Source organism: Bufo gargarizans, chromosome 6 (assembly GCF_014858855.1).
Source record: "Bufo gargarizans isolate SCDJY-AF-19 chromosome 6, ASM1485885v1, whole genome shotgun sequence".
Classification (NCBI taxonomy): Eukaryota; Metazoa; Chordata; class Amphibia; order Anura; family Bufonidae; genus Bufo; species Bufo gargarizans.
In genome coordinates this window covers 122143007-122159031 of record NC_058085.1, presented here as the reverse complement: position 1 = coordinate 122159031, position 16025 = coordinate 122143007, and the positions used below count along the sequence as shown (strand labels likewise).

Genomic DNA, 16025 nt, shown 5'->3' with positions numbered 1-16025 from the left:
GTTACTGTTCCCCTTCCCTCCTGTGTTCAGCGTAGAGCAAGCATGTCAAACTCAAAGGCTAACATGGGCCAAAAAAACAAAATTTAAGTTTATGTAGGCCGCATCAAAAAAAATTATATTTTTTTTACAATATAATGCAGACGGATCCGTTCTGAACGGATCCACCGTCTGCATTATATGAGCGGATCCGTCTCAGACGGATCCGCTCTGAACGCAAGTGTGAAAGTAGCCTTAGGGGCGAGAACCTGGGATCTTTCGTCCCTTGTCCTATTCAGCTCTATCAGGATGAATAGGATTTCACACTGTCCCTGCTGCTCTGTGCCTTGTGCACACAGCATCAGGGATGTTACCATGGCAACCAGGGCTTCTGTAGCGTCCTGGCTGCCATGGTAACTGATCGGAGCCCCAGGCTTACACAGCTGGGGCTCCGATCAGAAGCTGCCACTGCACCACCAATGAGGGGGAGGGGAGAAGTCCCTGTGGCCACTGCCACCAATGATTTTAATACTGGGGGGGTTGAGAGGGGCTAGCGCACTGTGGCACCAATGATTTTAATGGGATGGGGGGTTGAAGGGGGGGGCACACTGCACCACCAATGATAAATTACCCCTTTATACAGGAGGCTGGTACTGGCAGATCAGCAGTTAACCCCTCAGGTGCGGCACCTAAGGGGTTAACTGCCTCTGATCGCAGCTCCTGTATTGTGTTAAAGACTGACTTTCACTATCAGGCCACACAGAGCAGCGCCCAGCGATGTCTCAGCACTCACCATTAGTCCTGGGCGCCGCTCCGTTCGCCTGCAGTGCTCCATTACTGTCTCCTCTCCTGCTCCACATGCTGCTGATTACTATCGGAGCGATGGGAGGAGACATCAACTTCACTAGTGGGCGTTCCTTCTTCCTGGCTGTAGCGCTGTCCAATCGCAGCGCAGGGAGAAGGAACGCCCACTAGTAAAGCTGATGTCTCCTCCCATCGCTCCGATAGTAATCAGCAGCATGTGGAGCAGGAGAGGAGACAGTAATGGGGCACTGCGGGCGAACGGAGCGGCGCCCAGGACTAATGGCGAGTGCTGAGACATCGCTGGGCGCCGCTCTGTGTGGGAAATGGGAATAGTCCTATCATTGGTGGCTCAGTGCGCCCGCCCCTCCTCCGCCCCTCTCTCCTCATTGGTGGCGCAGTGCGCACGCCCCCCCCCCCCTCTCTTCTCATTGGTGGCAGCGGCAGCAGCACAGGGGGAGGGAGGACAGCTTCCTTCTCCCTGTGCTGCTGAGAGAACATGAGCGCGCCGATAGCAGCGCGCTCATGTTCAGAGATACTAGACTGCCGGGCCGCAAAGATATTCATTGCGGGCCGCATGTTTGACACCCATGGCGTAAAGTTTTCCCCCCACACTGATCGTGACAGACCGCCACTGATCATCTAGTGATGGCGAATCCTGAGGATAGGCCATCACTTAATAAAAGCTGGACAACCTCTGTAAGAGAAGCTTCTGCTCTGGTGGACAAGACCAAATGGCCTGTCCACCTACTACATAGTTGGCTATTCACTTGAATAGTAATGTAATAGCACACCTCCCTTGTAGTGGCCACTGCAAGACCTCTCCTGTCACCTGATAATCCCTCTCTGTCAACCCAGTCTCAGCGTTCATGAGAATGGTCACCAAGCACAGATCCTGAATGATATGCGGCCAGCCTTAGGGTAGTGCAACCTCCACGGCTGTACAGAAGGCCTGGCACCTGTGTCTGGGGAACACCTAAATCTTAATATTAATTGTACAGCAGAATTATTAATGCTGGGTTCACACTCTGCAGAAGGACTATACCGTGCTGCAGTTTCATTATTAATGGCCGTGCAGTTATGCTGCTAAATTGCTGTTTACTGCACAGCCATCAATGACAAAACTGCTTTTAGCTTCAGTCAGTTTAAAATCTGCATTGATCGACATGTTGGACCTGTTTCGGCCGCAGTGTGTCTGCAACTTATGAACCCAGGCATTATACAATTATATGGATTGGTTATTAGGCCAACCTATAATACTGTTATGTGGGCACAACATAGTAGGGCTCTTATAATTAGGCACCGCATGCCAACTATCTAACAGTACACTATGTGGAGGGCGGCACCAACAGTAAGTACTGCATAGGGCACAATGCAACGCCACTTCAGGTCACTTTTGTTGTACCTTCTTTCCTATTGCTCTAGTATCATAATTCTGTGAATTCAGGAGGCTCAGGGTGATCAAATCAGACTGAGTTTTAAACCATGCAACCTCTGGATCTGCAATGGAGATGTAAGCAAGCACAATCAGTTAATACTGCTGCTCCCGGAGCTGACATTCATGAGGGCTTCTGAGAATTAATGTATATTATCTAATTGTCTTTCCTTTCTTTTTTATTGTGGCGACACTGGGACAAACACTTCTTCCCACTATCATCCATCTACTGCTGAAACCCAATTCTTTCCCCAAGACTTGTATTTCAGGCTGCGGTCATTCTGCCTCCTGTAGATCTCATCAGTACCAGGAACTAAAATCTAAAACGGATCTAAAATCTCTCATTTCAGAGCTCACAAAGTCTTCTTTTTCACTGCTCTCTCCAGCGCTCACATTCTCTCACACATACTGAACCGGACGATGATCACTCCCCATTGTAACCAGTGTAACAATCCTCCTCCTGTAATTACAATCCACACAAAACTCTACAAATCATCCCAATTTTTCTTATAAACAATCTCCCGTCCAGGTTGTAAGTAGCAGTTACAGCACGAGGAGAAGCTTTAATGACGCTTAATAAGACTTTAATAATTATGGAAATGGCTAAAGGCTCTTTTATGGGACATCCATATTGCTTAGGTGCCATTTGCGATCAGTAATTAAGGGAAATATAATAAGTGAGTGCTGCATTCTCATGACTTGTGTGTATTCCTCCAAGACATCCACTTTATATAAGAAGAAAAACTGGGGCGTCTTGTCCTTATCGGACCCGATTTCACCTAATTTCATGTCTATAGCAAGGCTGTGGCAGAAATATCGCCACTGAATCGAATTCTACCAAGAACCTGCATTCTGTAATTATACACAAGGAATATTACTGGATGTATATAGCACTGGCCTAGTACATACAGCAGTCCTAGGAGCTGGCAATCTAAATCAACAACAATCAGTCCATACAGGCCTATATTCACATGTCAGATTCTGTAATGGCTGGAATTAGACACATAGCACCAAAGTGGTCAAGCTATCCTCATTAAAAAAAAATCTGCACAGATTTCAGTCCGCTGCAAATAAGTCATTAATGTCCCTATGGCTGATGAGAAGGAGAGCCCTGTGCAAGTTGACCTAGCCCATAAAAACGGAGGATAAGTCCCAGGTCCCAGGCTCAACCTTGTCCATGGGCCATATACCATCAGTATAGGTTGCTTCTATGCTACACACACCCTCTGAGCAGGAGGTATGAATGACTGACTGACACCCCTCCACTTACTTTGATCAAAACCTGGCAAATTTAGATAGGTAATACATTTCTGATTGGTGGAGACCCCCACCAGTTACGAAAACAGATGTCCCATGTCCCCCATAGCTGGGCACTTTAGTTGGCAGTCCCACAGACTCTGAACAGAGACTGCTGCTCCATTCAACAAGGTGAACCAAACCCCCGCTCAAGAGTCAGACCCAACTGATCCCCTATCCTGTAGGTAGCTAAGCAGTTGCCATTCTGGGATAACCTCTAAAAACCCTTTTCAAACCAACCTATTAGACATCTCTGATCCCTTGTTGAGACCTTCACCGATTAATTGGAGCAGCTACAAAGAGAGTCTCTCTCTGGAGGACCCAGCATGTCTAAGGATTACACAAACGATCCATTGACTTCAGCGGACACCATTGCCCCTGCAGTAGAACTGAACACTTGCTACAGAGTTCCCCGTAGGAAGGACAACAAGCTTATTTAAAGCAGGGCCCTTTTAGAAAAAGCATTCAAAATATGAACAATCCCTTTAGGATCCCAGAAAGAACTATGCTAATCATTGCTACCCTGTGACCTTGAAGTGAGATGTAGATCTATGTACTGTACACCAAGCTTTCCTTAAAGGGAACCTGTCACGTTTAACATGGTGTATGAGCTGCAGGCGGCATGTTATAGAGCAGAAGGAGCTGAGCACATTAATTTGTGAGAAAAGTGTCAGTACAACTCAGAACTTATTCATTCAATTCATGCTCACTTTGGGTGTTTGAGTCAAGAAGGTGGTCCTATCAGTGATTGACAGCCTTCCTGGTATGACCTGAACATAGAGATAACTGTCAATCACTGATAGGACTGTCTCCTTGACTCCAAAAAACAGAATGAGCAGGAATTGAACTGCATGATATACAGGTATATTGAATATTTTCCCTCAAATGATACATCAATCTGCTCAGCTCCTCCTGCTCTATAACATGCTGCCTGTTCAAAGGACCTTTTACACAGGGAAATTATCGGCCAAAAAGAACATTCCTTGCCGATCACTGGCCTGTGTAAAAGGCCTGCCAATCAGCCGGCAAACAATAGTTTATTTGTCGGCTGATCAGATCTTCTATGCTAGAATAAAAATTATCTTTTGTCAGCAGCTCATGTGTCGTGTAAACCAAAGATGTGCTTCAACAATAATATAAACCAACAAGCATGCAAACAACCTGATCCTTCATGCGGCCGTTCATTCAGACAACATAACCCCTGTGAAGGTATTTAAACAAGCGCTGATCACCATGCTGTTTCGTTAATTGGTGCTCGTCTCACGGATGCCATGCATGTAAAGATATATACAGTGAAGTCTGTTTATTCCATAAAACTACCATTTGACAAGGAACAGGTTACACGCCTAAGCCTCCAGGGACTTGTTATGGCAACAGCACAAAAAAGCCACATAAAAACACAATTTTTCAATTATCATTTTAACACCTAAACTTGAAAACGTCTCTAGAGAGCCGTCCTTTGAAGTGGGGCTCTGAAGGTCAGTTAGGTAAGTGTTCTTCTCACATTTGTAAGCAAGAGGGATGTATCCTGAACATCTGCACTTTCCAAGTTGAAGAAAGGGACTTGTCCTTATGTTTAAAAATCGAAAGGGATATATTATTTTCTATTTCAGGAGGTGATGAGAATTATCCTTGTGTGTAATCTCCTGAGTTAGGTAGGTGGTGAGTGTTTGATGTTGGGATTTTTATATCCATGAAGGTGGTCAGGGTCAGATTGGCCCAACAGAGGATCCTTCCCAGATGGGCTGACACAATCATAGCCACTTATATAGCATTGCTCCAGAGATCCATCAGAACATAACTCCTTCTGGAGCCAATCACTTGTCAATAGAGCCTATTTCTCATGGGTTGATTCACAAATAATCAGCAAAATCTGATTGAGAATATATTCTGTGTGTGCAATGATACATTATGTAACTATATGTCCACATGTTCCGTATAGGGGGAGACAGGGGTGTTTGATTAATATCTTCTGGAGGAGCCAAAAGCCTCTGTCTCTATTGGACATGGCAATCGTGATCGCTATGTGTCCCTACACATGGCAGAGCTACTATACTGGGTATAATTGGCTCCCATGGATGTCCCAGTCACAGTGGAAAAGTGAATACAAAAAAAAAAATATAGCTCAAGATAGTGGAACCGCACACCTTGGCTTGTGGGTGATCTAGCGGAATCATTCTAAAATCCACATCTAATAAAAAGAAGAACTGCTGTAAAGTTAGCTCAAACTTATTGTGGATTGCAAGAGAGTTGTGTGCACTGCACATTAAGCGAATGATCGCTAGGTTATGCTACCAATGTCACATAGGTGCAGGTCCCTCGCAACACTAGCTCCCACGCCACTCTCCTCTTCACTACTTTCCCTCCTACCAGAGGAAGCGGTGGATGTCTCCTCCGAATCTTGGCTGGAGACGTTATACTGTATGGGGGCAGCCGCAAGGAGACGTCATACTGTGTGGGGGCAGCCACAAGGAGACGATATACTGTATGGGGGCAGCCACAAGGAGACGATATACTGTATGGGGGAAGCCAGAAGGAGACGTTATACTGTATGGGGGAAGCCACAACTAGACATTATACTGTGTTGCGCAGCCACAAGCAGACATTATACTGTATGGGGGCAGCCACAAGGAGACGTTATACTGTATGGGGTGTAAGAAGGTACCTGGAATCATTGTGGATGGAAAGTAAGTGTCACCGAGGTTTCTGACCTCGGTGAAGTAAGAACTGGTATTTTATGTGTCAGCAGCAGCTATTGCTAATTAACACCTTGAGATTTAGCATGGCTGTCATAGCTAACCTGGGACGGCTCTTACTGGGAGTAGTCAAAGTGCTGGGTGGGTGACTACTCCCCATGTTCCAGGCCGGATTTTGCCAGGCATAAAAACCAGCCAGCACTACCAGTTGTGTGGATTTACCTCCCTCTGACCGTGGAGCTCAGCAGTCTGTGTGCTGTGGACTAAGGGCTGTGCTGGGATTTGAGGTTTGAGCTGGGCTGGAGGACTCAGGCCCCTCTAAAGGTGAACAGGCCGCCTATGGACTTGATGAGGCTGAACTGCTAACAGGGTGTGAATTAACATTATAATGTATGGGGCAGCCATAAGAAGACATTATACTGTATGGAGTAGCCATAAGACATTATACTGTATGGGGCAGCCACAAGGAGACGTTATAATGTAAGGGGCAGCAATAACAAGACATTATACTGTATGGGGTAGCCACAAGGAGACATTATACTGTATGGGGTGTTGCAGTGTAGCTGCCAGAGGGCCATACGAAGGCCATTAAAATGGTGTATCTCACCCAGAGGAAGCTGGGTGAGAACAAGAAAGGCTGGGAAATAGTTTTCCCCCCCCCACTGTATGCAGCAGCTAGGCTGGTAATTAGCAGCCAGTTGAGGAGATCAGGTAAATGTGGGCTGAGCTCCTCAATCAGGGCTCTCAGTCTGGGCAAGAAGCAGGCTGTGCCAAGGCCTGTGGGAGCCAGGACCCTCTAATCCTGTGTGGGGTAAGCACAGAATGGTGTTTTGCGGAGCTGGCTGGTAGACCCAGATCTTGATAGAGAGAGAGAAATACTGTGTAGTCAGTGGCCAGACGGCCGAGGATTTGTGTTTATGATGATATGTTTGGACTGCTGTAAAAGTGACAATAAAGCTGGCCGTGGCCAGTTTGCACCGAAATCTGCAGTGTTAGAGTGGCTTCTTGAGGTTTACTAACTGCCTAAGGTTGAGAAGTCGGCGATCAGCATAATAATGTCATGTTGCTCATGTATGGAGGACTCATTATTACCTAATAATAGGCAGGAAGGAAGGATCAGGCCACAGAAGACAGAAAGACATAGCACCTTCATGTATGACACCCGGGACGGTTCTATTCTATGTTTAAGGTCTTGTCTCTCTCACTCCTCGCAGGCCAAACTCTGTGTGTGGGAGTTGGAGAGACTTTTCCCGCCTGGCAGTTGTGCTCGCCTCTGCTGTCATCCGATTCTGACGTTGGTGGGCGGAGACATGAATATGGGGAGCTAGGAGGAGCCGGGGGCGGTTGCGAGTACTTTTATGCAGGATGCAGGGGTGGGCGGACACAGATTTAGAAGTTGTCAGCGCACATGTGACTGCTTCTAGGACGTCACAAAACACTGCGGTTATTAGGAAACAGCTATATCGCCATATTGCTGTTTCTTAATACCGCGGTATATCGCTGACATCGGTTTACCGCTCAACCCTAGCGCGGCATGCTCTCCCTTCAATGAGAGTTTAGTAAGGAGCCGAGTGAGCAAGCTCAACTATTTCTGGAACTCCCACAGAAGTAAAGAGAGAGCGCACCACGCAAGCATGGCCACCTTTCTTTTCACCTTTATACCAGTTCCCAGAAATAGCTGAGCGTCTCTCTTATAGAAGTTAATGGAGGGTGGCGGCACTACCTAGCAATATGCCACCAATGTGTGAGAAGGGCCAACCCCTTTATCTGGTGTGGGATCCGCCAACTATAATGTAATGTGTAGAGGAAGCTCTATAAAGGTGTTGATAAAAAAGGATGGTGCCCCAAGGTGAGAAACATATGACCCGCTGTGGGTTTATTAGGGAAAAAGATCTGGTACATGTCCTGTTGTCAGTGTATTAGGAAAAGATAAGACGTATCTGTTCTGATGCCTGATCACAGAGCACACTCTGCATCCTGAAATATTCATGCACAGTCATCTGATCCTGGATCAAGGACACCTTTATATACCTGAACCAAAGGAATATAGATCAGGGCAATGTTAAGAGAGTGCAAATGACGCCAGAAGGGTCTTTTATTGGGGGTGATTAGAGGAGATAGGTAGTAATAGTGTAATAGCTCTAAAAGCAAGGGGTTTACTCAGTCCCCCGACACCCAGACCGGTCCCTCTCCCCAGAAGCAGCTGATTATTCTGCTGTGATACACAAGCTGTCAGTAGCAAATGTAATCAGGGACAGGACTGAGAATTTATCATCCACCATTGACCTGCCGCCTCAGGATGGGAAAATAACAGCTACTCTGTAACCCATTGTGTGCAGTGGCAAATGCAGACTGGTGTCAAAATAGTCTGCTCACATTACCTTTATAATGAAAAATATGAAAAATGAACATTACATCAACAGGAAAAATGTGTAGATGCATAGGATGTAGGATGCCGACACTGTGACCCAAGAATATGCTTCACTACATATTTCCGTCACATTTGGAGCCAGACTGGGGTCACCAGACAAAGCCCTTGTCTGAAGGCCTCATATGTTCAACGACAGCCCCCATGTTATCACTAACATCATAGGTTTCATCATTATTTATGTCAAATCAATGCATTCATTTAGAGAAGGTCAAGTGCCACTGCAATTATATATTTGGGAACTTTAATATGGCGCCAAGACATCTATGGCAAAAACGCGAGCTATGGACAATTCCATAAAATTTTTTAAGGGTTGAAGGAAAATACCTTCTCTGAAAGACAGCCATGCAAACAAAGGAACAGACAGACAAACTGCACCTAGATGTTGCCTGGTTGGATATGAGCCCAAGGTCCACTGAAATTTTATAGGAGACCACTTTAACTGTCAGTAAATATCTGGGAAGTAGAAGGGTATTAACAAGAATACAGCAATCAGGCCAACGGTGAACCATTAAGGCACATTAGGCAAGGAAAAACACAAGCAAATGATCCTAATTATTATAGACATGAAATAAATTCGGATTATTCTAGACACAGGGTAACAGTAACGTGGCTATTCCTATCTGTGATGTAGCATTTCGGCTCACAAATGCTCCATAAGGACCTGGAGGACACAAAGACCTCACATGGCCAAAAAATAAACCCATCAATCTTGCAACAAAGTTGCTCAGCACATATAATCCCATAACATTGCAAATCTCTAAGCATGCACTGAGGAGAGGAGGGAGCAGCGAAGACTTAAAATTTAAGGTACATTTATGAGGCCGCGTTGTTAAAATATACTGCAACACATTTGGAGTAATGGTCTTTCCGAGACTTGAATTTTAATGAAAGCCAGAAGATTTGCACTTTGTGATATGAAGGCCTGCGGAGGCGAAAAAAACTCCTTCCAGCTATCTATTCCATACACCCCCAACCAGAGCAAATGTCCTGGGATCAGGCCCCCTGAGCAGAACAGGTAAATCAATCAAACAGGGAGTCATTCAGATCTATCTCTTGTAACAACAGAGCCATCTGTGTCCATGTGAGGACGAGGACACCCTGAGATCTGGTCGAATCACACAATGTCTCATTTAAATTTTTTTTTTTTTAAAGCTGAGATATTGGGAAATAGCCTTTAAAATAACGTAATCCAAAAGCATCTCAATGCATAAAACATAAATGATAAAAAATAGCAATAACAAGAAAAAAAAAAATGTTATAAATACACATTCATTTTAACTAAAGCATACAGACTGCCAATTTAGGACGTTGTCATTTTTTTTCTGATTTATTCACTTGTTTTGAAGCATTGTTATTTAAAATGCAGTTCTATGCAACTTTTAGATACGGTATTTTTATGATGCAAGTTGCATACGTAAATGCAAAGCTAAAGGCAGAAAGGCATAAAATATGCTCCCTGTTCCCACATGCTAATAAAGCTGAGACACGAGGCCCCGCTGCCTTTAACTGTACCGTTACCTGTAAATTATTTAGTAATCTACTGGAGGAAATATAATGAAACCAATATAGTGTAACATTCAAGCGCCGGCTTTCTTTTTTCTCTACGCCACCTGTTTATGTGCCATTGTATATGTATAAGCATGTAGTGAAAACTGGGAGAGTACACAAGGAAAAGTCGTTTTAACACAAGGAGAAATTATATATATATATATATATATATATATATATATATATATATATGGAAAATATTATACTTCGGTGCATATATACACAGAAATACATCAATAGTTTTTTTTCCAGTCAAGCACTCACTCAAACTACAAACGGCCCCATAAAGTTTACTGGCTGAATCCGAGCAGTGGCAGGGATGAGCTACATAGACCATTTCTAGAAGTGCAATCATTCTACTAGAAGTACTACTCAACTGAATGTTCTTAAAACAACATACCATTTAGTCTTTGGCATGCTCAAAAGTCCTGCTAGTCAGTTTTCCTACATTTGTGGCGCTTTCCGCCCGCTCATGATCAGCGGCACATTGAATGGAGGTAAGTACAGTCCATGGAAAATAGTTGATGGCATTCAAACTTGGCTCAGTGAGCCACAGGAACTTTGCGGCTTGTCAAAGTCTAAGGCCCCTTTCACACGGGCGAGAATTCCGCGCGGGTGCAATGCGTGAGGTGAACGCATTGCACCCGCACTGAATCCGGACTGTTTCATTTCTAGGAGGGTGTGCACATGAGCGTTGATCTTCACGCATCACTTGTGCGTTGCGTGAAAATCGCAGCATGCTCTATTTTGTGCGTTTTTCACACAACGCAGGCCCCATAGAAGTGAATGGGGCTGCGTGAAAATAGCATTGCATCCGCAAGCAAGTGCGGATGCTGTGCGATTTTCACGCACGGTTGCTAGGAGACGATCGGGATGGGGACCCGATTGTTATTATTTTCCCTTATAACATGGTTATAAGGGAAAATAATAGCATTCTTAATACAGAATGCTTAGTAAAACAGTGATGGAGAGGTTAAAAAAAAAAATAATTAAACTCACCTTAATCCACTTGTTCGCGCAGCCTGGCTTCACTTTTCTTCTTCTTCGAGGCAAAAGACCTGTGGTGACATCACTGCGATCATCACATGGTCCGTCACATGATCCATCACCATGGTGATTGACCATGTGATGAGCGCAGGGACGTCACCAGTCACCACAGGTCCTTTTCCTCAAAGAAGAAGAAAGAAGAGAAGCCGGGCTGCGCGAACAAGTGGATGAGGCGAGTTAAATTTTTATTTTATTTTTTTAACCCCTCCAGCCCCATTGTACTATGCATTCTGTATCAAGATTGCTATTTTTTTCCCTTATAACCATGTTATAAGGGAAAATAATAAAATCTACAGAACACCTAAACAAAACCCGAACGTCTGTGAAGAAATTGGGGTCTGGGTACCAAACATGGCGATTTTTCTCACGACCGTGCAAAACGCATTAAAACGTTTTGCGCTCGCGCAGAAAAAACCTGCATTTTCCCTCAACAAACCCGCATCTTATCCGGCCCAAATCCGTGACGCCCAGGTGACAGAGGCCTAAGGGTATGACCTCACAAGAATTTGCTGCAATGCTGCAGCGAAAAATTTGACTGGATTTCACCCTCTATATTGTGAAAATCCCCAATGCTGCAGATTTAAAATCCTCACTGCTGATCAATATACATGGAGGATTATTTTTACACAGCAAGTGGATGAGATTTCTTAAAAATATCGCAAATTCATACCTCCACACGTCCCACGTGGACATTCCCAAAGGGTACCTGCACACTTTTTGGACCAAAAAAACGCGGCATAATACAGGACCATAAAAGTGAATGAGACTTGACAAATCCCATGTACACATGCGAATGTTGTATGTGTGGAAACTGACCTGCTGTGTGGATTTTAAAATCTGCAGCATGTAAATTGTTTGTGTCATTCCAAACCTTATGTATAGTGGTTTTCCACATAAACTTTAATGGGGTTGTAAAAGTGAACAGAAAATCAGCACCAAAAACTGCATTAAAAATGTGATAAATAGTGCGGACTTATGTGCCGCTTTTATCACATTTTTGGTCCTAAAGGATTCATAAGCAGAAACCAAACTGTTCCAAGTGCGGACTGTTTCAGCGGGGATAAACCACTTGTATCATGCACCTTCTTGAGCCCATGATATAAAGTGCCTTCAAAAAGGTTTCATACCTCTTGAACTTTTCCACACCCACAAACTTAAATGTATTTTAATAGGATTTTTTGTGACAGACCAACACAAAGTAGCAAGTATGTGTGAAGTGAAAAGAAAATGATACATGCCTTTAATAAATAAAAATCTGGAAAGTGTGGGGTGCATTTGTATTCATCCCCCCTGAGTCAATACTTCGCAGGATCACCTTGTGCTGCTGCAAGTCTCAGGAGGTATCTACCAGCTTTGCAGAGGCTGAGGCTGAAATTTTTGCCTATTCTTCTTTGCAAAATAGCTCAAGGTCAGTTAGGTTGTATGGAGAGAGTCTGTGAACAGCCATTTTCAAGTCTTGCCACAGATTTACAATGGGATTTAGGTCTGGGCTTTGACTGGACCATTCTAACACATAAATATGCTTTGATCTAAATCAGGGGTGCACAAAGTTTTCTGGTGGGGGCCACACTGTCAGACTGAACCAACATCAAAGGCCAAAAATAAAAATAAAAATCCTGTATTTATGGCATATTGAACATACAGTATATGCCATTAATGTCTAGTTACACTTCCAGGACTCCCATCTAATGGGAGAATACATGAAAGATACATGTGAGCAGCCACAAGATATAGACATAAATGTCGGCTACCACATGGTTGGGGGCCGCACAGAGTGGTATCAAGGGCCACATGTGGCCCACGGGCCGCAGGTTGTGCACCCCTGATCTAAATCATTCCATTGTGGCTCTTGCTGTATGTTTAGGGTCATTGTCCTCCTGGAAGGTGAACCTTCGCCCTGTCTTTACTTCAGGATTGCCCTGTATTTAGCTCCATCTATGTTCCCATCAACTCTGACCAGCTTCCCTGTCCCCGCTGAAGAAATGCATCCCCACAGCATGATGCTGCCACCACCATGATTCACGATGGATATGGTGTGTTCAGGGTGATGTGCAGTGTTAGTTTTTCACCACACATAGCATTTTGCATTTAGGCAAAAAAGTTAATCTTTGGTCTTATCTGACCAAAGCACCTTCTTCCACATGTTTGCTGTGTCCCCTACATGGCTTGCGGCAAACTGCAAATGGGACATCTTATGGCTTCTTAGGATTTCTAAAGGCCAGATTTTTGGAGTACATGACTAAGGCCTCTTTCACACGGGCATCGTGTGAGGGCAGGATAAGATGGGGGTGCATCGCGGGAAAATGTGCGATTTTTCTGCACGAGTGCAAAGCGGTTTTAATGCGTTTTGCACGCTTGTGAGAAAAATCTGCATGTTTGGTACCCAGACTTCTTCACAGAAGTTCGGGTTTGGGTTAGGTGTTGTGTAGATTTTATTATTTTCCCTTATAACATGGTTATAAGGGAAAATAATAGAATTCTTAATACAGAATGCTTAGTAAAATAGGGAAGTAGGTGATGGATCATGTGATAGATCATGTGATGAGCGCAGTGACGTCACCACAGGTCCTTTTCCTCCTGGGCATCAAAGAAGAAGACAGAAGAGAAGACGGGCTGCGCGAACAAGTGGATGAGGTGAGTTAAATTATATATATATTTTTTTTTTTTAACCCCTCCATTGCTATTTTACTAAGCATTCTGTATCAAGAATGATATTATTTTCCCTTATAATCATGTTATAAGGGAAAATAATAATGAACGGGTCCCCATCCCGATCGTCACCTAGCAACCATGCGTGAAAAATCGCACCGCATTCGCACTTGCTTGTGGATGCTTGCGATTTTCACGCAGCCCCATTCACTTCTATGGGGCCTGCGTTGTGTGAAAAACGCACAAAATAGAGCTTGCTGCGATTTTCACGCAACGCACAAGTAATGAGTGAAAATTACTGCTCATGTGCACAGCCCCATAGAAATGAATAGGTCCGGATTCAGTGCGGGTGCAATGCATTCACCTCACGCATTGCACCCGCGCAGAAATCTAACCCGTGTGAAAGAGGCCTAACAGTTGTCCCGTAGACGGCCATGTCTTGGTAGGCTTGCAGTTGTTTCATACGCCTTCCATTTTCATATGATGGATCTAACAGTGCTCAGTGAGATGTTCAGAGCTCATCAACTTTATCCGTGACCTGTCTGCTGTGTTCCCTGGATTTCATGATGCTGTTAGGTCACTAATGTTCTCTAAAAAACCTCTGAGGCCTTCAAAGAACAGATGTAGTTATACTGAGAATAAATTACACACAGGTGACTATTTACTAATTAGGTGACTTCTGAAGGCAATTGGTCACAGTGGATTTTATTTAGGGGTATCAGAGTACAGGGGGTTGAATACAAATGCACCCCATACTCTCCAGATTTTTAATTTATAAAAAAAATTGAAAACCATGAATCATTTTCTTTTCATGTCATACATACTTACTACTTTGTGTTGGTCTATCACATCAATCCCAATAAAATACAGAATGTGGGTGTAATGTGAAAAAAATTGGGAAAGTTCAATGGGTATGAATACTTTTTCAAGGCACTGTATAAAAAAACATCCTCTTGTGTAAAACGGTTTATATATAGGCATATATTGGTATATTAATCAGCATTACCATTTTGATTAGTACCAATCTGATTAGTGCCAATGCTCTGCCACAACAGTAGCTACATGGGAAATCTAGAACATATGAAATATGTTATTTCTATTTTCAGAAAACTCTGTTAAAGGGAACCTGTCACCGGGATTTTGTGTATAGATCTGAGGACATGGGTTGCTAGATGGACGTTAGCACATCCGCAATACCCAGTCCCCATAGCTCTGTGTGCTTTTATTGTGTAAAAAAAACGATTTGATACATATGCAAATTAACCTGAGATGAGTCCTGTCCCTGACTCATCTCACGTACAGGACTCATCTCAGGTTAATTTGCATATGTATCAAATCGTTTTTTTTTACACAATAAAAGCACACAGAGCTATGGGGACTGGGTATTGCGGATGTGCTAACGTCCATCTAGCAACCCATGTCCTCAGATCTATACACAAAATCCCGGTGACAGGTTCCCTTTAAGGATACAAATGAATGACACCACGTATGTATACAGAGAAGCATATAACTAAATGAATTTACCATGTCAATAAAAAAGTGCAGGCATGAACATAGCATTGCAATTTAATAACATGAAATGAAAGGCAGCAATACTCACTTGCTGGAGATGGTGTGCTATATCCACTGAGAGGAAGCTGGTGCTGTACTCCGGGCAAAGCTCCTGGAGGGGACACACCACCAAGCATGTGAGGAAAGAAAAAGGCATAGTGGGGAACAGGGTATCCATTCATGTGACCTGGCCCAGATGGTGGGCAGGGAGAATCGTTACTAGTCATTGCCAGGCACCCAGCCTACCAGACTGGCTCAAGCCCTTCGAATTTCCATTTATGGCTGTCACAAAGAGGGGATACACCCCCCAAAATCAAGTGGAAAGGTGCAGTAGATCCAAGATTCAAAGTTGAGATCCAACAAGAGATTAACACACTTCTAGGATTGCTGGCCAAAAATCCTGGTGAACGTGACAAAGAGTTCTGCAGGCATCCAGAGTCCTATGGACCAGAGGTAGAGCAAGCAGACCGCTCAGTGATGTGATATAGACTTGGCACAGCAGGAATCACTGCAAGACAAAACATGAAAATTTTACAGTCCAACTAAAAGAAAAGAACAAACATAGAGGGCTCATAAAAGGAAAAAAAATATTGTA

The 16025-nt window shown here is 44.0% G+C and overlaps 1 protein-coding gene across 1 annotated transcript in view; it reads right to left on the bottom strand.

Moving 5' to 3' along the window:
- RARA (retinoic acid receptor alpha) overlaps positions 1-16025 on the bottom strand; it is a 133275-nt gene that overhangs the window by 75144 nt on the left and 42106 nt on the right. Inside the window, exon 2 of the mRNA XM_044298115.1 lies at positions 15480-15938. Within this exon, the coding sequence (XP_044154050.1) occupies positions 15480-15657 (178 nt within the window). The 5' untranslated portion in view covers positions 15658-15938. The remainder of the gene's footprint in view (positions 1-15479; positions 15939-16025) is intronic.